The sequence below is a fragment of the Canis aureus genome, chromosome 19, assembly GCF_053574225.1.
Source record: "Canis aureus isolate CA01 chromosome 19, VMU_Caureus_v.1.0, whole genome shotgun sequence".
NCBI lineage: Eukaryota > Metazoa > Chordata > Mammalia > Carnivora > Canidae > Canis > Canis aureus.
The window spans coordinates 11,518,996-11,545,473 of NC_135629.1; the positions used below are offsets into that span (position 1 = coordinate 11,518,996).

Here is a 26,478-nt window from a genome sequence, read left to right on the forward strand (position 1 = left end):
AGGGATTCAAAAACATTCAAATTAGATTTCAAAAGGCTTATTTTAAAAGGGAATATATGATGATTTTTCTTTGTCGTGATCACAGCAAAGAGGAAGAAAACAAAAGTAATAAAGATCCACATCTCAGAATGAAACAACCAGAATGAGGGGCAAGCTAATAATAGCCCCAATTCCATGTCCTTGAAGGGTTCTTTCTTAAAGGAGTTACCTAACACAGCTCAATCTGTTATCTCTGGCCACGTACCCATGGATGCCTTTTTGAAAATAACCATCTTGGACAGTAATTGGTCTCCATCTATTCATTCTGAAAGCCAGCTGGTATTTTGGAGTTAAAAAAGGTAAGATGTTTGAAGTATCCACCAGAGTTAGGAAGGGTGGTAGAGGAGTGGCTAATGCTTCCTTAGTCTCTGTCTACAGAAGACTTCTCTTGGGGTGAGGCTGAACTCCGAGGGTCTGGGTGATACACTGTGCTCGGCAGCTGGGCATCCTGCTCTGTTGAGTGCATTCTATGAACTCTGGCCAGAGGTGTTTTTGCCGGCTTCAATAATGACCCTTCCATCTATACCGCGACTGCAGAGCTCTCTGACAAAAAGGAAGTTGGTAGCAGAGAAGAGATTCGAATTTTCCATATTTTACTGCTAATAGTTTCATTCGTTTTTTTTTTTTTAAATGATCAAACTCTTTTTTTAAGATTTTATTTATTTATTCATGAGAGACACAGAGAGAGAGTCAGAGACACAGGCAGAGGGAGAAGCAGGCTTCATGCAGGGAGCCCGATGCAGGACTCTATCTCAGGTCTCCAGGATCACACCCTGGGCTGAAGGCGGCGCTAAACCGCTGAGCCACTGGGTTGCTCAATAGTTTCATTCTTAAGTAGCAGTTTGGTTCCTAACACTGTGCAGGGCCCAGGAAGGTCCGGTGCCACTGAGGACTTCGTGGATTTGGTTAGAGAAAGGAAGCTGCCATGGGCAGAGGGATAGTCCCACCTGGGGGAAGTGGGGGGGAAGAAAGAGAAAATGCTTGATGCAGGGTCTTCCCAAAGAAGTTGGAATATGTTCAGGGGCCAGTGTTTCAGTTCCATGGTGGACTATGGCATTTCAAGTGACTTTGTAAGACACAGAAATGTCAGAGAGAATGTGGCAGATTCAGGACATGTCAGGGAAGTCTAGGTGACAGGAGGACAGGCCGGAGCTAGAACCCAGGTTACCAAGGAGAAGGTACAAGCTAAGAGGAGTGCCTAACCTAATTCCAGGTGAAGGAGAGGATAGGGTAAAGGTCTGGGACAGAGGAATGACAAGGTCAAATGGGGTTTTAAGAAAAGCTGCAGGGTCACCTGGGTGGCTCAGTGGTTGAGAGTCTGCCTTTGGCTCAGATTGTAATCCCAGGGCCCTGGGATCAAGTCCTGCATCAAGCTTTCCACAGGGAGCTTGCTTCTCCCTCTGCCTATGTCTCTGCCTCTCTCTCTGTGTCTCTCATCAATAAATAAATAAACAATCTTAAAAAGAAAAGAAAAGCTGCAATGACAACAGTAGTCCTAGCAAATATTGAACGTACCAGCAACCATCATAAGCACTTTTCATGTAGGCAATCCTCCCAACAATCCTCAGCAGTGGATCCCCCTTATCAGTCCCATCTTATAGATAGAGTAAGTCAAGTGAGATGATGCAAGTAGTGCTAGGAAGGGGGGAAGCTCAGGTTTAAACCTACAGTCCTCCATGGCCCATGCTTGCTAACACTATGCCATATTGCCTCTTCATAAATGATCCTTGCTAGCATTCCCATTCATGTTGGCCTACTCCTCTCCATTTTTCAGCAGCGAAAATTAAGGCAGGTAACACAAATCTGTTTCAGGAAAGGTCACCCAGAGGCATCAGTTATATATTCCATTTAAAAATAATCCTATCAGTCACTTTAGCTCCAGGTGTTTCTTTAAGAAAATTAAAGGTAGAGCAGAGACCAGTAAAAGTAGGCTGATTTCAGCAGGAGTCCCTAAATCTTGACTACTCCTTTATAAAAAACACTCACAATACTGGATATGCCTAATAAGATGCTTGACAGTGACATTTGCAAGGCATCCAGGAAATCTTCAACAGTTTTCCAGCAATGCTGCAAGTTAATGGGTATAAAGCAAATCAGTTAGTCTTCCTCTGGAGCTTCTTTTCATTATAGGCAGTCACCTCAAGTGGCGATGACACTCATTTGTGCAACAATAACAGTGATGAGAAAGAAGAGCTATTGGTTCCACCCCTTCTTGCCAGACTCCTGACAGTCTAATCTGCCACTCTTGATTGAATCCTGTAAACTGGCATTTATAGCCAAAGTGATCTATACCTTTAATGGCAAAAATTAACTATTGGGAAATACGCGCACAAATCATGTAACCGACTATTTACCAACTTCGCTGCTAGCCTCTTATTGAAGCATAAATGATTTCAGGGCAATTTCAAAGAGCCACTTACCTTTCCAACGCATATCCATCAATGTGTTAAAGTCGGCTTTCAGAGCGTGATTTCAAATGGCAGGCATCATGTTCCCTGCTAAGATAAAGGCCCTCATGTCCTATTCAGTCATTGTGAAGGCTCTGTTACAGTATCACCACACAATAAATCAAGAATGCATTTGTTATTTATGAGAAGTTTAGAGTTCTTTGTATTTTCCTCCCGCATCTTTTCTGTCCTCCTTGTTCTGAGCTTGTTACTTCTTTCTCACTGTCATATTGGGGAGGATTATTAAGTAGGGCAATTGAAAACACCACCCACATCTGAATAGTTGAGTGTTTGTTGAAGAGGTTGGAAAGAATGAACACCTATTGGCTAGAGAACTGTGTCTGAGTGGCAGGCAAGATAACTTTGAAGAAAGAGGACAAAGGGTGCAGCTGGAAGACCACCACTTCCAGGCTCTCCACACCTCATTTTCCAAGAAGAACAGAGATTTCTCACGAGCTCCACAATGAATCGAACGAAAGAGGGTAAGCTCTGCGGTCAAAAACCCACCGAAGCCACTTTATTCTTAACAATGGGAAATAATCTGTGCAGCCATGGAAAGACTAACTAGAAGCTGTTCCCAGGCATGGGAAACACATTTGTAAACATGCACAAAATTACTGAGGGCTTGGGAGGGTCTTTGCTCATTCACATTTTGTGTGGGGAGGTTTGTGACTCCCAACTGTAGAATTTTTGCAGAAGCTATTTGTAGACATGCTGCCACATAAAGTGCTAGAAAGAAATATGGCTTTAGCAACACATCCCTATGGATGGCAGTGCTTACCTGAGCACACTGGGGGTGGGGGCTTCCAGGGCAGTAACCAGGAAAGTGAACTCTTTCAGACTATAGCCCTTCTGTAGGACACAGACACTAATTTAAACAGAGGATGACTTTAATAGCATCAGTTATGGAGGTGGTTTCCTTAAGCAAGTGGAGTAGGTTGGGATGACATAGCTTAGTGTCTGTGCTATTCTGGTTCTGAAGACTGGGAGAGAATGGGAAAGGCAGACTTTCTAGCATGGCCTATGACATTTGAGCAAGAATTATCCCTACCTGTGGGCAGAAGTGATGCCATCAAACAGCCCCTTGCTAGGTGTCACCGAACTCCACTGAGGATAACTGCACACAGCTGGCTTATTGCAGATGAAAACATCTTAACTTAGTCCACCTCTTTAGAACATCTTGCATGCAAGGATCAAGGACACTCCAACTGTCTACACTAATAATGGTTCTGTAATTCCAAAAAATCTTGATCAGGAAGATAAAATTGCAGATATTTTTGTAGTCTATTTCAGGAACTTCCTAAAAATCCATCTATTTGAACATAAGATTGATCATCCTATTACCAGGAAAATAAATTGCCATAGGGAAAGTTGTCCTATTTGGGGATCACATATCACTCTATGGGCTCAAATCCTCCCTTTAAACGACTGTTTACTCAAAGAGACACACTCCTCAACCCTCCTCACTGTGTCCACCAACACGAAGCTATAATATCACACACTTTGCTCAATTCTGAAAGAAGTACCTTGATTCAGACACCCAAATTATAGAAAGATCTGCCCTTGCCCTTTCTCTCTTGAGAGGCTACAAAGACTCTAGAAATGTGGTGGCCTCCTTATTGCAGTAAATGGTAAATGTGACCTTGTTGTATCAACAGGCTATGTTGGTAACTCTGTGAGGGAGTTGGCAATTAGTACCCCACATACCAGGCTACTACTGTATATCTACTGCCTCATGGTCTTTCATGGGCCAAAGAAAATCAGAGATATATACCTAGGAGTGGAATTGCTAGTTCATATGGCAACTTTACGTTTAGCATCATAAAGAACTGCCCATCTATTATTTCTCTGCATTTCTGCTCTACCACTTAAAGAGAACTAATGCGATCAAAACAAAATGCCCAGGAATTTAGGAGCTAAAATAAGAATAAAAGGTTAAAAGGATTAATCTTCTAGGTTAACACTGAGAATTAAAAGATGAATTAATTGGGGGTAGGATGGCCAGGAAACATCAGTATTGTCAAATTATTACCTCCCGACAAATGTAAAAAGAAAGTGGGTTGATGTAAGATGAAGCCTCCTCTCTCATTACCCTTTTGGGAGTTCCACTTAATTTCAGCAGGTTGGGCCATGTCATCTGCTTAAGAAAAAGTTAGAGGTCACAGAAGTCCCTCTTGGAGCTGAGCTAAGTCTCTTGTTGTGCTGCCATTACTCACCCTTCCTGTTAATCTTTGATTTTGCCTCCTCACTTGAGGATGATTCGGTCTTCTACCCATTAATTCAGGGTTCTTAATTCAGGGTTCTTTCCCAGACTTTTCCAGAATTATGATGAGAAAAATTATCAATCAAACAGATAAGCTCAATTAGAAACCAAAGGTGCTGAAGTATACAGAACTGCATAAAACTCCTATCCATAAAACTCCTATACACAACTACATTAACTCCCTATTTATGAATAATGGGAATTTAATATGGATGTTATAGACTTCATAGAAAGAGTTATGCAGTTAAAGAACTGTGGTTAGGCAAATTATCTGCCCCATAACCCAAAGGTTTCTACAACCTAATTTCTTAAGCCTGTGAATATGTTACCTTACCTGACAAAAGGGGCTCTTATAGATGAAATAGGATTCCAGACCTTCAAAATAGATTATTCTGGATTATCTGGATGGGCCCCACATTGGCCCTTCAAAGTGGAAGAGGAAGGCACAAGGATCAGTGAGAGACATAGAACTCTGATAGAGAAGGCAGGAAAGACTGGAAGCTCCTGAGGGAGGGAGGCTCGAGCTGCCCTAGTGGGCTTTGAGGAAGGAGAGGGCCATACACCAATGCATCAAGACACCCTCTAGAAGGTGGGATCAACCCCCAGCTGCTGGTGAAGAAAGAGACCTCAGTCCCATAACACAAAGAACTGATTACTGCCAACAATATGAATGAGCAAGAAACATGTTATCACCTAGAGCTTCCAGAAGGAAACACAGCCCTGGTGACATGTTGATTTTAGCCCAGTGAGACCTGTGTTGACCTCTGACCTCTAAGAGGATTCTTTTGTGTTGTTTTCAGCCACTAAATTTCTGGTCATTATTAATGGCACTGATAAAAAAAAACTAATAAAAGAAGCACAACCACAAATGTCACAGGCTTTCTTATATCAGGGAAATTATTGCAATTTATTCTCAAAGTGTTCTTGTGAAGTAGCTGTTTTGCTTGACTTCACTTTATTTTAAATACATAAGGGAACTGAGATTCAGAGATGTTAAATGATTTGCTTAAGCAATAAGTGGCAAAGGCAGGACTCTAGCTCAGGCCCTCTGACACTGCCTCCCTTTATAAGACTATCTCCCATTTGTTGGAAAACATTTCAAATCTAATTCCTATATTTTAATTTTAACATAATCAGGTCATTCTAGAATTTTTGGCTTCATAGGGTAGAAAGCTGGGCAGACCATATATAAACTCAGCTCTTTCCTTTTTGTACTTTTGGATTGATAGCAATTTCTGAGAGCCCCCCACCCCGCACCCCACCCCCGTTATAACAGTTGAACCATCTCCACTTCTCCTGATTACTTCTTCTTGCCTATGTATGATGCCTGAGTTCAAAATGCACATACTAATGAAATTCCACAATTTCCCTATAGAACAGAGTTGTATATCCAGAAACATGAAGTCATTTGCATGAATGCCTACAATGCCAAATGAAAAAAAATAGGGGTTTAGAGTTCTCTATTTACATGTTTGTGGAGCCATATTGATATTTATAAATACTATTAATCTTCCAGACGTTCATAGACTGAACACAGTTATACACCATCGACTACTAGAAAAATGCTGACAAAACAACGATGATCTGTTTCTTTAATTTTCAATATGTTTCAGAATATATACAAATACACATTTCCAAACAGAAGCTCTGTCTTTCCTGAGGCACCTTCTCTTGAAAGCTGCATTTCCTAACCCTTTATATAAGGTGTTTTTACATACTTACAGGTGTTTTGGGTCATTGATACTATTGACATATCATTGTTGATTTTTAAACAAACCAATTTCCAGAGAAAAAAGGCAAGCATATGCTCATACCCAATTAGTGGAAATAACTCAGAATCTACTCTAAATCTAGATTAGGTGAATGAAGCACAATGCCAATGGCAGTAAGGTAGTGGTGGGCTCTGTGGGAACCTAGGAGACTATATTCCTTGTCTGAAGTGGGCAGCTGCTGCTTTGGTCCAGACACCTGTTACAGCATGGGATAAGGGCATGTATTGCCAGACTTTCGGATTTTTAAAAGAACAGCCCCAAATATAGTTCTTATGACATTTCTTGATTTCTAAAATATTGCCAAGTGATAAATTTTTTAAACATATATGCTATCTGTACTCAGTTTGGGGTTTCTTGTCTTAAGCTAGCTGACAACTATAGTTTATTGTAAGATTCAGAGATGCTCACAAATGCAAAGAACCCTCATCACCCTGGTCTCAGGTTAAAGGTCACCTTTTCGGGGAAGCCTTCTGTGTCCTGGTCACAGATCTAGTAACTGCAAAGAGTATGATTATAAACTAGATCCTCTGATCCCAAATCCTTTGCTGTTATGACTCCTTCACTAAGGTAGCATTAAAGGGTAGAGAAGCAGGTGGCAGATGGGACCAGCATCAACGGCTTGATTTTTAAGTTACTTTCAGCAATACAAAAGTAGTTGGTGACTCTCTCACCTCATACCTCAGGATAGTAATGTCACCCCATGTTCTCAATAGCCACTGGTAGGTTTCAAAACTAAAGATCAACTGAAAGAAATCTAAAACCATCTTCTATCTCCCTTTCTCCAAAGAGAGGAAAATAGTCTATCTTCGCAATTTGAACAAGCCGACATACCACTTATAAAATGGAACCTGGAACCTGTCTGGTAAATCAAGTTCTTGGATGGATCCCTAAATCATATGGGATTGCTGACTAGGGTAGAACTTTGGATAAATCCTCTTACCCATTCATCCAACAGACACTGGAAATTCTACATTTCAATTGATAATCCTCATTCTTAGGTACTTTATAGTGTAATTCAATGGTCTGTTCATCTCCTCATCTAGTTAATATAGAACAAGCCATTTTTATATGTCAACCATTATGTTGGCTGCTGGGGTATAAAAAATAATGTAGCTATGCACTAGAAACTGACATTTTGAGCAGTTACAGATGATGTCATAAACTAAGGATATTAAATTATTGTTGCTGCTGTGGCTAACATTTGCTGAATATTTACTAAGTGCCAGGTACTGTTTTAAGTATGTTACATATATCACACATTTAATTCTTATGAAATTCATGCTACTATAACCCTGCTTTATAGCTAGTAAGTAGTGGAACAGACACTCAGATCCATTTAATCAGGTCTGCTTTGAAACCTATAGTCCTAATAGGAAAACTAAAAATTGTAAGATGAGTGCTATTAATTATGATGAGCAATAAGGTGATTCTATAAAAGAAGACTGTAAACTGAAGCTGAAGAAGTTCTAAGTTTTGACAACTTATATATATATTTTTTTCCTTGTTAACATTGCTTTGATTATGGTTATCCATTACCTCACAGCTCATGCAATACTCTAAATTATCAGTGTGATTAGATTTTTAAAACATTTTTACTGTTGCAATTATGAAACAATAGTGTGATTAGTACTTTTATAGGCAGGTGTAAGTAAGTATTGATTGTAGCATATATAATTTGATTAAACAATAATTTCTGTAATCAACCGTACTTTTCATGTCTTCAGATGCCTCTGAGAGCCAAAATTCTAAGCGCTATGGAAGATTCAATATTTAACAAAAGCTCAACATTTAAAATTACATTTTGATCACCTCAATTTAATGAAATGTGAAAAAATTCTGCTTATTGAGGGTAGGCCCTTTTTCTTTTCTGATCTGGGCATATTTATAAAAAAAAGTATTAAAAAATTTTTTATGGCTACATTGAATGAGATTGGAAGTAAAAAGTATCATACTTAAATTCCCTTAATGTCTTGATAATGAAACAAATCAGAGAACATTATAAATGATTTCCTAGGGCTCAAATGTTGTGAGCTAGACCTAGTTTTTCTGTCCAAGTTTTGACTCTTTCCCTAGAGCTCCTGCACTGTGGCCTCCAAATGGCTCCCTGTGGTTTTGGAGGGTCACACCCACATAGACAAGAGCTTCTTGGTATTCCAGATTAGTCAGCAGATGTCTAGTAGTTCATTCTATTGGACAGGCTTAGTTTGGCACCCGTCCCATTATGATGGCCCTGGCAATTGGCTTAAACAGAATCAGATCCCACCCCTGGTGTTGGGAACTCTCCAGGACAAACCACATGGCTAAAAGGAAACTTGGGTGCTCCTCCCATAAGGAGGAAGTTGCTGGTTGCTATACGTAATGTCCATCATTAAAAAGAGTCATACTCATTTGACATGGTTTTATTTGTCAACGAAGACCCCAAATGCCTACCATGTGGCAGGTACTTTGCTAGGAGATATGTAAAACAATGACTAAATTTTGGATTCTACCTTCCAGGAGCTTTTAGTCTCTAGGTGGAAAATAAGTTCAACAACGAACAAATCACTAAAAAAGCTCACAAGTCTCACATACCTCACAAGATCACCAAACTGGACTACTTTACAGAATGGCAGATGACTGTGGATCCAGAAAGGTTTAAGTATATCCATTCAGAGCCTTTTATGCAAAAGGAGTGCAATTGCCTGTAGGAAGATGCCTACTAAGAATGCTTGTTGTTTTTAGACTCTAACATTTTGGAATTTGAAATCATTTCAGTTACTTGAAAATTTAATATTTTGGGCACATGTAATTCCCTACTTATTGCAAATAAATGAAAAATGACAAAAGTTACCTTTATTTCTAATACACATAACAAATGTAGAGTTTACCTCATATCATATATTTAGAATTTGTAAAAGCACCTATTTTCATTTTTGCCTTGTTCCTGACATATTCCCCTATGCCAATTTTTTTTAAGGATTTTATTTATTTATTCATGGGAGACACAGTGAGAGAGAGGCAGAGACACAGGCAGAGGGAGAAGCAGGCTCCATGCAGGGAGCCTGATGCAGGACTCGATCCCAGGACCCTGGGATCGAGACCTGAGTGGAAGGCAGACACTCAACCACGGAGCCACCTAGGTGTCCCCCAAAATGCCAATTTTTAAATGGTGATGCATTATGCATTTTAAAGCATTTTGTTTTCTTCTTCATCCTGGGAACATGATTTATCTTTCAAAGTCCAATTCAAATATAAATCAAACGTAAATATAAAAATTAAATTATATAATATTTAAGCCCTTTAAATGCAATATATTCATTACGGACCCTTTATCCTACTCAGGGAACACCAGCTGCAGGGCCTGCCCCTCCTTTATCTTAGCATATCCATTAGCTCTCATCCTTTCTGACACACTGCAGATGTCTATTTGTTGCATTATCCCTTTTCCTGCTTTTCCACCGGGCATAATGTTTCACAGAATCTCTAGTGTGGTAGAGTACAAACCTGAGAAAATAAGTGGATTATTTCAGTGGAGGTCACATGGGGGGAGTAAATGGCTTTGCTCTTTATGAATTCCTTCCAATGAGTTCTTGTTCATGTAGAAATATCCTAATAGCAAACTGTGCCGTCATCTCTTAGCCCACAGAGGGGACAGACCCTGGGGCTATAGTCTGGCAGGCTGGAGGGTGCACGATGGCATTCTCTAACAGACGCACAGTCTTAGGCACCTGAACTCTGGAGGATTGGATACAGAACAGCAGAGCAGTCTGGTCGATAGGCTGGTTTCTTAAAACTCTGATTTCTTGGCTCAGAAATTCATTTGCAATTACTGACCACAGAGAAAGCGCTTGTGAAAATTTCATTTGCTAGAGATGATCTAACTGGGGATTGAAAGAGTACCCCTGAGTCTTTGTAAATGAGGAGAAGTACACTTGTCACTTGAAATGCTTTGTTTTGTTCTGTTGACTGGAAGAAAGCAAACCTACAAAACTATGTTTGCCTGAATTACACTCTTAATAGAATTTTTAACTGAGTCAGAATGATTATAATGAAAGGAACTTTATGGACAGGGTGATGTTGGGTAAGACACCAAGCATTGCCTAGGCTGCCTGGGCCCAGGCTCCGGCTGTCCAGCTGTCCCGGATAGGGTGTAGGAGTGCCCTCTGGGTACTTATCTCCTCTTCTGTCTTTCCTTTGTGATGTAACTTCAACTTACTGATATCCTAAGGATCCTATAAAAGGCATCAAGAGGGTATTCAATTGCCTGTCAAGGCCAGTTATCTTAGCAGCCATCCTAAATTAAATTAACCCAGCCTCTCATTCTGAAAACCCCAGGTTCCTGGCTTAGTCATCTATACCTTCAAATGCATGTAGGATCAAGCATACACTACTGGATCCATGTGAGAATTCAGATGTCTCGTCTGCTCTTCAGAACACAGCACTTTCTGCATGAAAAAGTAGAATAAAAAAACGTTCCCCCCTAATGCTATATCTAGCTTCCATGAACAAAAACAAAAGCCAAAGTGTATGTTTGCTCTAACTTTCCAGGCTAATGAAATAGTATTTTAAGTTGGGTAACATTTGAATGAGTAGTTGGAATGGAACTGTACCATTTCCTATGAGGCTTTCAAGACCTTAGGTTCTTGACTATTCTCTTTTTTCTTTCTTTAATGGATTTAAATGTTATTTATAGGTTAACAACTGGTTGGGTTTTTTTTTTTTTTTAATTAACTGTAAAGGAGAACTCTTTTCTGAGCTTCAGACTTATCCAGCTCATTTTAGCTCTCATACACTTAAGAACACTAATTTAGGCTTCTCAATTTTATCCCCTTCTCCCGCCCACTCTGGGCAGCCTTCCTAATCTTATGTGGCTACCATCTACACAGCCACTTCAGCTGTAAGCATGGGGTTCACTTTTGATTCTTATTTTTCCTTCAATCCGAACACCGAATGCATCACGACATTACATTCTTCTTCTTCTAAGATACATATATATAAATATATACACACATACATTATATGTGCAACCCTCACATGTTTCTACTCATTTCATAGCACTGCCATTACCATACTCTAAGCCAGTGGATCCCAAAGTGCCATCAGCATCACACACGGACTCTTAGAAAAGCAAGTATGTGAGCCTCCTCCCACTCGGAGACCTTCTGAGTAGAGGATGCTTTTCAGAAGATCGAAACTCCATCAAGGCAAAAGGGCCCCCAACAAGTCCCTGGTGGAATAGAGACAGGCCTATCAGGGGACCCACCTCAAGATATCCATAGGCCCTACCTGATCAATGGGTTACTTAACAACCAGGCATGGTTCCATATGTCCCCATACCCCCTCACCTTTCCCCTTTAAAAACAACTCCCACCTACCCACTTTTTTTGCTGGTTGCAGACAGGCTCTCCTTTGCTGGCCTAACCACCACTCCCTTGTGGTGTATGCAATAAACTTCTATCTCCTTTGTTTTGCCTCTGGGGAATCCTTTCCCCCAGCAGGCAGCACCGGCTTCCCCTCCATCGCTACCCCCATTCGATCAAGAAAGACATCACATGAACCAGAAATCCTGACTGTGGGGCCCAGAAATTGTGTATTCACAAAGGCTCCAGATGATCCTGCTATTTGCTGCAGTTTAAGAATGCCTTCACTAGTCCCCATATTTTACTGGCCAGCTGAAATCAATTCACACTTGGTTTTCTTCTGCCAGTCTTGCCCCTCCCGATTCATCACCTTCCTAGCAGACAAAATAATTTTTTATTCCTAAATTTGATTGAGTCATTCCTCTGTTTAATACTTCTCAATGGCTTTTAAATGCACTCAGAATGAAATTGAAAAATGTTTGAGCATAGCCTGCAAGGGACTTCACACTCTGTGTCTTATCAATGACTGACCTCTCCTACCACACCTCCTCCTCTCCCTTAGTCATGCCTTTGCCATTGCAGCCTCCTGACCTGCTTGGTGGATCACTCCACAAGGCTGGCCTCTCATCCGGGAGGTTTCTCTCCAACCCCCATTATACTCCTTGCTCCATGCCTCTTCTCACACTTTCAAATTTCTGTATACACATCTGTTTACTTGTGTATCGTGCACTTCCAATCCTAGATCATCAATTTTTGAGAACAGGGACCCCATTTGTTTTCTTCCCCCCTCTGTGTACCCACTGCCACTTAAAATGCTTATCACATCAGAGATGCATTAAAAACAAAGAGATGAGGGACGCCTGGGTGTCTCAGAGGCTAAAGTTAAGCCTCTGCCTTCAGCTCAGGGTGTGATCCTGGGATCCTGGGACAAGTCCTGCATGGGGCTCTCTGCATGGAGCCTGCTTCTCCCTCTATGTCTCTGCCTCTCTCTGTGTGTCTCTAATGAATAAATAAAACCTTAAATACATACATACATACATACAAAGAGACAAAAACCTGCTAAATGACTAATCAAATGCAATTATTATGAAGGAAACAATGCAAACCAAGTAAAGAAAAATAAAATTGGTGTTGATGTTGGTTCTTAAAAACTGTGGGCTTAAGAATTCCCCAGGTAATATCTGAAGTTGGTGAAGCCTGGTTGGGATTCTTTTGCACGTGGACAAATCACACATGCCAGGATTTTAACACTGGTGCAGGGGGTTAGGCTAGCAAAGATTAGCACACCTATATAATCTTGTGTGTCTTACAATTAGCCTTGAGCAGTTCACATGTATACGACAGACCTTGATTCTCTTTAGTTCTGGTTGATCCATCTTTGTACCCCACAGGCAACACCCATTCAAAGCACACTCTGTGTATGTAAGCTGGGCTCTGCTATTTTGATTCTGCTTTTGATTACTACCCCCTTGATTACTACCCCCTTGAGTTTACCTATTGAATTTTGTTTGCTTGTTTTGCTTTCATTTCCTCTTTTTGCTCACAAGTTTGGTATGCTTTAAGCTCAGGATAATTTTAGCTTTTTCTTTGCCTCTAGTACTCAGCATTCATCCCAGCCATGGCTGGTACTTGCTGTCTGGCTCCATCCATTCTTGGATGCCAGATCACAATCATTTGGACCTAATCATTATGTGAGCTCACTTGGATGGGAGATCTCAGGACAGGGAGAACTGGACAGGTATAAATGTTGCTAGGCCAGAGCAATGTGCAAATGAGGTAGCCGGCCTGCCGTGGCCTCAACAACCCTCTCTTCATCCCCCACTTATGAACAATGCTCTCTGAGAAACCATGGCCCAAACTCCCTACCACTATGACATTAATTCTGTATTACACTCTCAAGAAGCCCTGCTCTCAATAATTTCCAAAGTGCCTTCTCAAGATATACACTGATAAAAGCTAACAGCCTAATTCTCAGCTTTGTAAGAGGTATTAGAAGGAATTTCCTGGGATAGGGCCTGGGATGGTTCATTTTATGTGCATTGGGTGGGTACCCAACCATCTGGTTAAGCAGTATTCTAGGTGTGTCTGTGAGGGTGTTTCTGAATGAGATGAATATTTAAGCTGGTACAGTGAATAAAACAGATTGCCCTCCTCTGTGTAAGTAGGCAACAACCTCAACAACCATGAAAGCTGAAATACAACAAAAAGGCTGAGTCAGAAAGAATCTTCTCTGCCTATCTTCCCATTGGGACATCAGTCTTCCCAACTTCATACTCAGACTGGAACTTACACAACTGGCTCTCCTGGGTCTCTGGCTTGCCAATTATACATCTTGGGATTTCTCCTCCTTTGTAACTAAAGAAGCCATTTCCTTATAGTCTATCTATCTACCATCTATCCTATTGGTCCCATTTCTCTGAAGAACCCAGAGTAACTCAGGAACCTTCTGGACAAAAGAAAATCATGTGTCTGTATAGACTATAATATTTATGAAGCAGGGATGTTCTACTCATTTATAAGCCTTGCCCAGTATAATCAGCCATGATGCCACTGCAGGAAGGGACTTGATGCAGAACCTCTGGAAGTGTAACCCTATCATGTACACCTCAGCACAGAGGTCCTGCAACACCCTTCCTTCTCTGACTTCTGCTGCACTAGGGTCCAGGACCCCAACCACCAGGCTGGGGAGGTGGTTGGGGTCCTGGATCCCTTCCAGGAGAGGAAAATCATGGGATGCATAGTGTGCTGAGCCCCAGCTATGTCTGGCTCAGCAAGAGTGGAGATGCCATAGCTCATGTTCTTTACTCTCTGTGAAGATTGATGTATTTATTTAAATTAATAATGATTTCAAGTAGGGCACAAATATTACGAGAAGCACACCGTTAAATGTTGAACCTGAAATATTAAGAAACTAAAACATTTTTTTTAAATGGCCAGAAGGCTATTAGCTAACATGGAAGCAGACACATTCTAAACAGAACATAAACAACTTCAGCAGAATATAAATGATAATCAGACAAAGCCATTCAATGACTAAATATGGTGGAATGAGACAAAAGCAAGGTCAATCCACAACTGGGTCTGAAATTAGACAGAAACAAAGATACTCGGCAACCACAAAAATAGCATCTCCCTTCTTCAGTTCTCTAAAGTGTCCATTGTTTCTGTTTTAAGTGACTCATCCCCTATGCAAAAATCATCAAGACATACTACTATCAACTTGTGTCTATTTCCTAAGAGGACCCAAAACCAAAAGTAGCTCTCATTTCCCTAAACGTCCTTAAAATCACCCACCTCAGCCCCCAACATAAAATAAATGACAACCTTTAAAATGAGGGTCTTAGATGAAACCCATTATTTTGGCAAAATTGGACACTTTTAAGTCAACTTAAAAGGACGAATACATTTATTGAGAGCGAGAGAGGGAGAGAGAGAAAGAGAGAGAGAGTGAGTGTAAAACTTGTGTCTGACTACAGAAGAGCTCCTGATGATCTCTGGCTGGTGCACTTTTATCTAACTTTGCAAAAGGAAGTGGCTGCTTACTCAAGGTCACATTTGACAGGAAGAGGGGTTGGTTACAGACATTAAAGAGAAAGATATTTTAAAGTACTAGCAGGTAACTTGTTTATTACACAATTCAAGCCTCAGGTCAAATGAGACCATTCATCTAAATGCTGAGTATAATGCCCAGCACAAATTCAAAGTATGTTTTTATCATCACAATCATCATCACTATCATTCTTTTATTATTATGGATTATCAAGCCCTACACATGATTGTAACAGGATGAATATGCAATTGTATATCCACACAAACCTAAAAACAAGAACATTTGGCTAATTGAGCATATTAGAAGCCTGTTCACTCATCACGTCAGCAAAGGAAGAGGAACAAGTAATACTCACATTGAGCTGAAGTTCGTCTGTCCACTGTCCGATCAGACGGTAACCGGGATTGGTGGTGTTTGTGGTCTGGTACTGAAAGATGTCATAACGCCCAGGTGCATCCCCATTTTTGTTAAACATTACTGGGGTGCCTGCACTCCCTGAGGAAGACAAAAAAAAAATGCCAGCTTTTATAATAGAGATTCCTTCTACCTCTTATGCCGTGGGTGATGGTCTGGAGACCTGCTGATGAGCAAGGTACCTAGTAGATACCCCATTATTTAATAGGTTCCCCCTAAATGGGCAATGTGTAACTATGGCCAGTGGATGCTTCCTAGGGAAGGTTGAAAGGTGAGCTGCTCCCTGCTTTGAACAGTTCTATTTCTCAATATTTTGTAGTATTTCATGCTAATCTTTTCTCCTTGTGAAGAACATTAAATGTGTTAAATGAGGCCACCCTAAGTTGTGTTATTATTTTAGTTTCCACCTAATTATCAATTGTGGTTAGTAAAGAACCATTTCAAAGATAATACATTTTAAAAAGGAAATCTAAGAGAATTAAAAAACAACCAAAGGAAAAAGTTTACTTAAATATGTACTTGGCTATTGATTGCATTTAAACATATTTGTTGCTGATTATTTCTCATTTATATGTTAACTAGTCCAAAATGCATAGCAACATACCTGGAAAGGATTTAGTAGATGTTACTTTTTTTTCTTAATCTGCTATGTGGGTCTTCTTTAAAATGAGGGTCTTAGATGAAACCCATTATTTTGGCAGATTTGGACATTGAAGTCAACTTAAAGGACTAATACATTTATTGAGAGAGAGAGAGAGAGAGAGAGTGTATCCTTTGAAAGATGTGTGTGAGAAGCTCCTTACTATTAGCCAAATGGAAGAACGGACAGATCGTACACAGCGACTGAAAGATGTGGGTTTGGGTTACTTTCAGCAACAGTGACAAAGGATTCATCAAAAGTTGGCAAGCTGTGTGCTGTTTCTCTCCTGATCCCTTGGAAATAGGATAAATACCTGGCCTCAGGGTATGTGACTGGTATCTGCTCTCTAATACTGGATTGATATTTTCCAGAGAAAACAATGATCTATTTCCCATCTTTCACAAGGAAGTTAAGGATCATTTATAAGCTGAAACAGAATCACTAAGAACAGAAGTTCATTTTGCTGTTTTTTGTTGGAGAGGGTAGGGTAAAGTCAGGTAATGAGCATGAAGCCCTGTTGAGAATCCTCATTATAAATTTAAGATCCTAATGATGGCAAAATTGTGCATTTGGTTAGCAAAGTCATTAGTTTCTGTAGAAGCTGGGCCAACATGCTATTTACATTAATAACATGGATAGAAAAAAAAAAGGCATGTTAACTGAAAGAGAGAAAACATGCTAAAAACAGTATTTACAAAAAGGGCACCTATACTTAAGGAAGCAGGTGTGATGCTGAATGGCCACACACTCAACACAAGAACAAAGTTGGAAATGGGTCCCGACAGAGTGACAATATATTAGGTCATCCGAGACATACAAAATTACAAACTAGAGGTATAGTTACCTCTAGTGGAAAAGGGAGTCCAACATATAGGCAGGATACAGGAACAGCTAAAGAACTCCATACTATCCTACAATAATCGAGCACAAGATTTTATGACTCTTTGGTATTGAAAATGAAAAAAAAAAATGGAGCTCATGGTAGGTTCAATAACAGCTCCCCAAATATTTCCATGTCCTAATCCTCAAAACCTGTGAATGTTACCTTACAGAATGAAAGATTTTTGTAGATGTGACTAGGGATCATGAGATGGGGGAAGAGTTATCTTGGGTTATCTGGGTGAGCCCAGTACAATCACAATGGTCCCTATAGGAAAGAGGGAACAGGAATCAAAGGATGAGACATTAGAGTGATGTGAGGAAGGGTTCATGACCCCAGGAGGACAAGTGACCCTCATGAGCTAGAAAGAACAAGGAAACAGATTCTTTCCCAGAACCTACAGAAGGAACTAGCCCTGTCTCCACCTTAATAAAGCCCAGTGAGACCTGTGGTTCTCAAACCAGAGAATTTTAAAATCATAAATTTATGTCGTTTAAACCACTAAATTTATGGCATTTTTAAAGGTAGCAATATGAATCTAATAAAGAGCTGGAGGACACAGAACATCAAACTTCCTAATTTTACAGGTGACAAAGTATACTGAGGTTCAAAAGGGGAAGTTCCTTGCCTGAGTGACTCAGCTAACTAGAGTAGTGCTTAGTAACTGGCTTTGGAATCCCCAAGAAGGGGTTTAAATTCCAGGAACTGCCTTTTATGTGTGACCTTTATCACATTATTCATTCTCCTTCAGCTTTTTTTTTTTTTTTTAAGATTTTAATTATTTATTCATGAGACACACACAGAGAGAGGCAGAGATATAGACAGAGGGAGAAACAGATCTTCTGTGGGGAGCCTGATGTAGGACTCAATCCCAGGACCCTGGGATCATGACCTGACCCAAAGGCAAATGCTCAACCACTGCGCCACCTAGGTGTCCCTCTCCTTCAGCTTCTGACTGTCCCTAAGGACACCTTTCTAATAAGGTTAGGGAGGATTAAATGTAATAGTAATACAGTATATAAACCGCAGAGTTCCATGGGTTTTATGTAACAAATGCTCAATAGATAGTAATGATTTTTTTTAATGTTTTTGCTTTTAAAACAAGCTCTGACCAGTTTTATTAAAGAGAAATTTTGTGTCATTTTCTTTTCACCAGTCTGTCCTGGCATGCTTCTAATGATACGAGAATCACCTGCATTAATGATAACCAGTGTGTATAGTCTGGAGTATTTCCCACATGCTGTGCCCATCTCAATGTTATTACTGCTGTAGTGATGATAGACACCAGTTTTGGCCAACAGGGCATAGTACTTCCTTTCAGATTTCCTCAGAGACTGGCAGTTGTTGGTGAGGATGGTTAGTTTTGTTTTGCCATTTCTGATCATTTTCAGAGTCTGCTTGTACTCCAGCATGCACTTTCCACTTTTCATAACAAATTGGAGCCTAGGTTGATCGACTCCAGTGATCTTTTCATCTTCTTCGTAGCCACCATCTTTCTGCCTTAGATTAGAGGCGGCCCCAACCAAGAGTAGATGCCAAGATGGCTGAGAGTGAGAAAGGAAAGACTTTCCTTTTTATCATTGTTTTATTTGCTGATATCTCAAGACCAGAACATCTGCCTTCAGATATTCAGACTGTCTTTTAATTCACCAAAGTTGTCTCTCCTAACTGGTATCTTGAATTTCTCCATCAGTGTAATTTTCTTTTTTTTTCATTTTCTAAAGAATAGCCTAGAGCCCATTCTGAGGATAAGCACTGATCAATGAAGAACATTGCTGTGGTCCCACTAATTCGAGTGAGTGGGTGCATCTTTGTGTGGCCAAGGGCACCATTTCAATTTGTTCCTCCTACGTCTTACCTGAACCCTATCCCCAGAGCCCAGAAAGGTACCCAATTTTATCACAACAGAAAGCTCTTAAGCCCTCTCTGTATGCTAATCAACACAAGCTTTTCCAGTATAGAGAGGGAGAAAGAAAAAAAAAGTCAACCACATACAACATCAATAACAAAAACAGCTTTTTAATACTGGCTTTCTGTTTTCAATGAGCCTTCTCTGTATAAGGAGAAGAAACGAAATCTGGATTCCACAGGTTATTAGCAAGAAAATGAGAATCCTATCATTTTGCAGGAAGATATTAACATTCATATGCTCACCTTTCTTTTCTTTCACATTGGATACTAGGATTCATGTTATGCTTTGCTGTAATTCTACAGCTTCTATTCATTAAATAACATGACTTAAGCTTTTCTTAGTCTTTGAGAGGAGAGAGCAAGAATATTGGAGGCCTGAGGCTCCAAAGGATCTCTAGCTTACCAGCTAAATATTCATCAAAATGGGACACACTGCCTAATCTTTCTCTCTTCTTACAATCTTTGTTAGGAGAAATGATTCTTGCCATGCCCTTTCCATTCTCATTAAAGTTCATGCTTAAAAAAAAAAATTAAGGCAGAAGAGCTGAATACTTTATCTAAGTGATGGCTTGTAATAGCATATTGTGTGGCTTTGACCTTTTTGATAAATTCTATAATGCAACTGGCTTATTATTTCCATGGTTTTTTGCGTGTTTTTTTTTTTTTTTTTTTTTTGCCATAGCTCCTATTTAACAGCATCCCTCAACTTCTTGAAAGAGAATAAAGGGGATTATGTTCAACAAAGACTTGAAGACTATATTTAAAAAAAAAAATCAAAGAAGTCCAGAGAAGAGAAAAAAAGTTATCAAAAGAGAAGTTAGTGCAGCAGGGGTGGCTCAGCAGTTTAGCGCTGCCTTCAGCCCAGGGCCTGATCCTAGAGACCTGAGATCGAGTTCCACATCGGGCTCCCTGCATGGAGCCAGTTTCTCCCTCTGCCTGTGTCTCTGCCTCTCTCTCTCTCTCTGTATCTCTCATAAATAAATAAATAAATAAATAAATAAATAAATAAATAAATAAATAAATCTTAAAAAAAAAAAAAAGAGAGAGAGAGAGAAGTGATCCCCTGCAGAAATTTCCACAGGTCTCGGGGCCAGAACACTAGTGTATCATCGTGAAGGAAATAAACCCACCTTCCAAGCTGGGGTACTGAGAGGAAGCCAGATGCCAGAAGGCATTTGTCTTCAATATACTCTACTGAATTAGAGTGTCTGAATGAAATTCCTTTTTTCCAGGGCAGAGAAGGATTTGGGATCTAGACTGCCCAGATGACAAAAGAGTCCTTTGCATCAAGGTATTTAGAAGTATTTTTCTCTCATTTTACCACTCCATAAACAGAGTCCAGAAACACAGCATTGATTTGTGTTTAATCATCTATTGCTGCTCAACAAACCACCCTCAAAATTAGTGCTCAAAATAATGACGACCTGTATTTTGAAATTTGAGCTGGGCTCGGCAGGGACATCACCTCTCTGGTCCATTCACGTCAGTGGGGGCAGCCTGAAGCTCACATGCCTGATAATTGATGCTGGCTGTCAGCTGGGATCTCAGCTGGGGCTATGGCTGGAATACCCTCACATGGCCTGTTTCAGTTCTTGGCTTCCTCCCAACATGGTAGCTGTTTCCATAATACTAATGTCCCCAGAGTACCAGGCAGAGGCCCTATTACTTTCATGCCTTATAAGTCATGTAATGTCACTTTGGCATTAATCACAGGCTTACATACAATTAAGGGGGAGGGAACTTAGATCTCACCTCTCAACACAGGAAAGCTAACTTCATTTTTCAAGAATAACACATGAGATGTGTCTTCCTTACAAAACATACCCCACTCCAATTTGTTCTCTGAAAACTAACCAATCTTGATACAGATACACTTAACTACTTCACTATGTAGCAATTCTCTAAGATTAGATATGTGAAATTACAAATTTGTTAAATATACATCAGCAAGTAGTGACATCTAGTTGGATGGGCCAACACAGAGATAACTAAACCAAATTTAGGCTCAGGTCATTGCACTCATTGGGATGTAGGAAAAAATGGCTGTAAGTGATGAAGACAAAATTAGCCACCTTTTCTCTTGGTGCATAAAAGGAGGTTAAGTACCTGATGAACCTATAACAATACTTTTAGGGCATTTTCTTATTTCCTAAATGATGCTTCGGTAAATGTGAATTTCAGAGTTATTAAATTGTACTCTACTGGTCTGGAACAAAACTCCCAGAGGTTCAAAAAACTTTGAACTAAAATAATATAAGAGGACAATTAAACTTATTGAGACAAAGAAAAATAAAAATCCTCCCTAAAACATGCAAAAAAAGTCTCCATTCTAAGATGTCAGCAGGAATGATGCACTAAACCCTTCTTCTCAGATACTTAAACAGTAGTCTAGGGAGCAAGTTATGGAGTTAGGTACCCCAGGTACCAAGTATGTAGCATCATCACTACCTATATGCCTTAAAACATCATGGTTCTTGATTTCCCTATGAATCACTTCCTTATCTATAAAAAAAAAATTAGGGCAGCCCCGGTGGCGCAGCGGTTTAGCGCCACCTGCAGCCCGGGGCATGATCCTGGAGACCCTGGATCGAGTCCCACGTCAAGCTCCCTGCATGGAGCCTGCTGCTCCCTCTGCCTGTGTCTCTGCCTCTCTCTCTCTCTGTCTCTATGAATAAATAAATAAAAATCTTTAAAAAAATTAGGGAAAATAAGAGAACCTAAACAATTTGGAGTTTTGAATATTAAGGAAGCCAACGCAAGTGAAATACTTAGCAGAGGTTCTGACACATAGTAATCATTTGATTAAAAAAAATCATTTGATAAAAATGAACCCTGCATCCAGTCATAAGCTCAGCAACTCTGGCTCATCAGTGGGAAAGATCATCTTGGCCAAATGAGTCCACAGACATTATCTGGAAGAAGAGTCAGGGCAAAGTCACCAAAGACATTTTCAAAATCATTTTTTTTTTTTTTTGTTACTAGGGTAAGAATGGCTATGCATATCCACAGACCAGAATGCAAAGCCCAAACTGACCATAACACATATGATAAACAGTACTGCTTGATAAATCATAAAATTTATATGCATTTAGTTCTGGGGAATTTAATTATGGATTCTAGGAGATTCTGTAGAATCAGAAGAAAGTATTAAAAAAGATTATTTGTAGTTAAACTGTTTTTCTGGTTTTATATGTAGTCATTTTTGTCTCCATATTAACTAAGAAACTATTAGTTTCAAAATTGGCTATGATTTCCCCCCATCTAGCTATGAGGTAACTCCTAAATGACTGATGCAGTAATGTGGGTTTAAATGGATTATTATTTACAAGAAGAGAAGATGATTTTTCAAATCAAAATGTAATGATCTAATTCAGGAAATTAACATTGATTAAATACTATTTGAAATATATGCAATTTAAAAAATTCTCACAATCGACAAAACTGAAAGGTAACCTATGGAATGGGAGAAGATAGTTGCAAATATCACATTTGATAAAGGATTAGAACCCAAAATATATAAAGAACCACTAAAACTCAAGACCCCAAAAATATTCCAATTAAAAAATGAGCAGAAGACATGAACTCTAGACATTCCTCCAAATAAGACATACAGGTGACTAAAAGACACAGGAAAAGATGCTCAACATCACTCATCATCAGAGAAATGCAAATCAAAACTTCTCACACCCATCAGAATGGCCTTAAAAACAACAACAAAACAAAGCAAAAACCAAAAACCTCAAGAAATAACATGTATTGGTGAGGGTGTGGAAAAAAGGGAACACTCTTGCACTGTTGATAGGAATGCAAATTGGTGCAGGCACTGTGGAAAACACTATGAAGGTCCAGCAAAAAAAATTAAAAATAGAAATAGTCTATGATCCAGCAATATTGGGTATTTATTCCAAAATACAAAAATACTAATTTAAAGAGATAATGCACCCCGATGCTTATAGCAGCATTATTTACAATAGCCAAATTATGGAAACAGCCCAAGTGCTCATTGATAAATGAATGGTTAAAAAAGATGTGGTATGTATATACAATGGAATACTTTTCAGCCATAAAAAAGAATGAAATCTTGCTATTTTCAATTTTCTCTGACACGATTTCACTCATGTGGAATGTAAGAAACAAAATAAATGAGCAGAGGAAGAAAAAAGAGACACAAACCAAGTGATGGCTACCAGAAACAAGGTGACAAGGGGAATGGGTTAAATAAGTGATGGGAATTAAAAAGTATACCTATCATGATTAAAATAATAAAATAAAATGATATTAAAAATTCTTCATTGTCTCATTAGTGTCCTTTGGTATAGGATCTATCAGTGTTCCCACATTACATTAATAGTAATATTCCTTAATTTCCTCCAGTCTGGAATAATTCCTCCTTCTGACTTTGTCATGACTTGGACAGTTTTAAAGAGTACCAGCCATTTATTCTGGAAAACATCCTTCAATTTGGATTTGTCTGATGCTCCCTGGTGAATAGACTGAGGCTATGTATTTTTGGCAATAAGACCTTAGAAATGATGCTGTAACCTCCGTAGGGTATGAAAGGTAAGTGATGTCACTAAATTTCATTATTGGTGATATTAACTTTGTGGGATTTTTTTTTTTTTTTTTTGTGATGTTAACTTTGATTACTTGGTTAAGGTGCTGTCTTCCAAGTTTCTCCACTTTTGAGTTATTCTTTTCCCCTTTGTAATTAATGTTTCTTGATGGAAGATACTTTGAGAGCATGCAGATATCTTGTTTCTTATCGTAATTTATCTTAATAATTTTAGTATCCATTGATGATTCCTGCTTGGAACAATTAATACGGAGGTCCATAATTTTTTTTTTGGAGGTCCATATTAATGGTAACATTGTACCGCTGCCTGTCATGACATTATATTTCTTATTCTGCATTTATGTATTCAATTCAATCACTTATTTATATCAGTATAGACTCACTGATGTTTGCTTCATTCTGTAAGTTTAATCCATTATTGCCCTCAAATTGGCAAGTGTGGTCTCCCTCAAGTTGGTTCCAGTGCTCTTTCAACATGATCCCATCAGTTTTTGAGCACTTTCTTACTTTCTGGCACACCATGATGCTTCAAACTCATCTTGTACTTTTGCTGCCCTGGTCCTTAAATCAAGTTACTCTAAAGAGGTATTTTTTTTTTTACTGGAAAATGTATATATATAAATAAGATGTGGATACTAGGTGTCATCTTTTCTATCAGGGTGTCAATGCTCCTAGCCCTTTCAGCGGAGAGTACTAGGCAACATAGGTATGTACACATATATAACATACACATATCTATTCCTGTATCTACCTATCTGCATGCATATTAAAAGCTATGAGTTCTGATGCACCTGGGTGGCTCAGTCAGTTGAGTATCCAACTTGATTTTAGTTCAGGTCATGATCTCAGGGTCCTGGGATAGAGCCCTGCATCAGGCTCTGAGCTCAGTGGAAAATCTGCTTGAGAATTCTCTCCCTCTGCCAGTCCCCCATTGCCCATTTCCCCTTATTCAAGCACTTTCTCTTTCTCTAAATAAATATATATTTTTAAAAAAGCAGCTATGAGTTCATGCAGGTACCTCCTACCCAAACATAACACAAGGTTTCTTCTAGTTTTCTCTTATTCTTACCAGTAACTTCTTTCTCTGGCAGTAAAAACCTGGCTCTAATTATCCATAATATACTTCATTATTCTCTGAGTCCTCTCACATATATTAGTTTCCTAATTGTGAACCCACAAGTTTACTAGCTATTGTACAATAATTGCGTATAGTTATTTTTATCTTTAGTCTTATATGGCATTTAGTCAAAAACCATCTTTCAAACCTACCTGAGCTCATTTTTTGTTCCTCAAACCCCTCAGGGTGGTTACATTGCTTATTTGTAACACAGTGAAGTTTATTTATTACTGTCTATATTGAATTTTGTGTTATACCTATGTGATGGTGAATTTTCCGTGTTGTCTTGACTGGGGATGCCCAGATAGCCTGTAAAATACTACTTCTGGGTGTGTCTGTGAGGCTGTATCTGAAAAAGACTAGTATTCAAATTGGTAAACTGAATAAAGCAGGTGGCCCTCAAGGTGAGGGGGGCAATCATTCAGTCTCTTGAGGGCATGACTAGAGTGAAAATGCAGGGGAAGGGCCAATTCATTGTCTCTACTTGACAGAGGGGTGCCTTCTCTGGCCCTCAGATACTAGTGCTCTCAGTTGTCTGGCTTTTGGACTCAGATCAGGACTTGTAGCAGAAGCCTTCCAATTCTTAGGTCTTTACACTCAGACTGAGTTACAATACCAACTTCCCTAGTTCTCCAGGTTGTAGACTGAAGACAGAGGGACTTCTCTCTCTCCATAAAGGTGTGAGCCAATTCCTATAAATTAATATCTTCTGTATATCCATATATATCCGATTGGTTCTGTCTCTCTGGAAAACTGACTAATTCAACCCACATTCAAGTTTATTTTTAATATTTCTTTAGCTTTTGATACGTGAAATGTTCAAAAGTTTGTAAGAGTCAACACTGTATGAAAGGTATTATCAGAGAAGTAGTATTTCTCCTTCATGCCTTTTACTCTATTTGCCCATTTTCCCCACCCATCTTTAACTACATTTTTAGGTTAACAATTAATTTCTAATAGAAATTTGCATAATCTAGGATGTGGTTGTTGTAGCAACTTATATTCATTACTTCAATTGACTTAGACACCTGGAGAAACTGTCCCTTCTCTTTCCTCTTTCCCCTCTCACTCCTAATTATATACTGAGGAAGAATCTGGCTTTCTGCAAGTATCTCTCTATTTTGGGAAAAGGAAGACAAACCATAACTTTCCAATATTCATTTACTCATTCATTCATTTACTCATCATTCATATGTTGATTCCACCATTTGAAATCATAAAAACGACCAGGTCTTTGCAATCAATAATTTAACTACTTAAGACACCCAGAATATCAACACTTAGAATTCGAAAAATCATGTATATTTGGATACTCACCATTGAAATTAACATTGCGGATATACTTCAACAACTTCTTGCCCCCAGCTTGTTCCATCTCTGGACAGACGCCTCGGTAGTCAGCACAAAGATCTTTGTTCATGTGATGGAGGGCATGAGCCATCGCATAGACTGCGTCAATCACAAACTGAACTTTACCTTCCTGTTCATAGTTGGAATCTTTTCCAATTCTCTCCTGTCCTGCACATTAAAACA

The 26,478-nt window shown here is 39.3% G+C and overlaps 1 protein-coding gene and 1 pseudogene across 10 annotated transcripts in view; both read right to left on the reverse strand.

The window, feature by feature from the left end:
- The window catches only part of GRM7 (glutamate metabotropic receptor 7), an 836,468-nt gene that overhangs the window by 245,339 nt on the left and 564,651 nt on the right, over positions 1-26,478 (reverse strand). For all 10 annotated transcript variants that reach the window (XR_013357466.1, XR_013357467.1, XR_013357464.1 and 7 more), the window contains exons 6-7: positions 26,263-26,463; positions 15,766-15,905 (exon numbers count right to left, since the gene is read on the reverse strand). Coding sequence is in view for 6 of the 10 variants with exons in the window: in XM_077857985.1 (XP_077714111.1) it covers positions 15,766-15,905; positions 26,263-26,463 (341 nt within the window). In the remaining 4 variants the exon portion in view is untranslated. The remainder of the gene's footprint in view (positions 1-15,765; positions 15,906-26,262; positions 26,464-26,478) is intronic.
- LOC144291052 (large ribosomal subunit protein eL30 pseudogene) lies at positions 17,600-18,836 on the reverse strand (annotated as a pseudogene).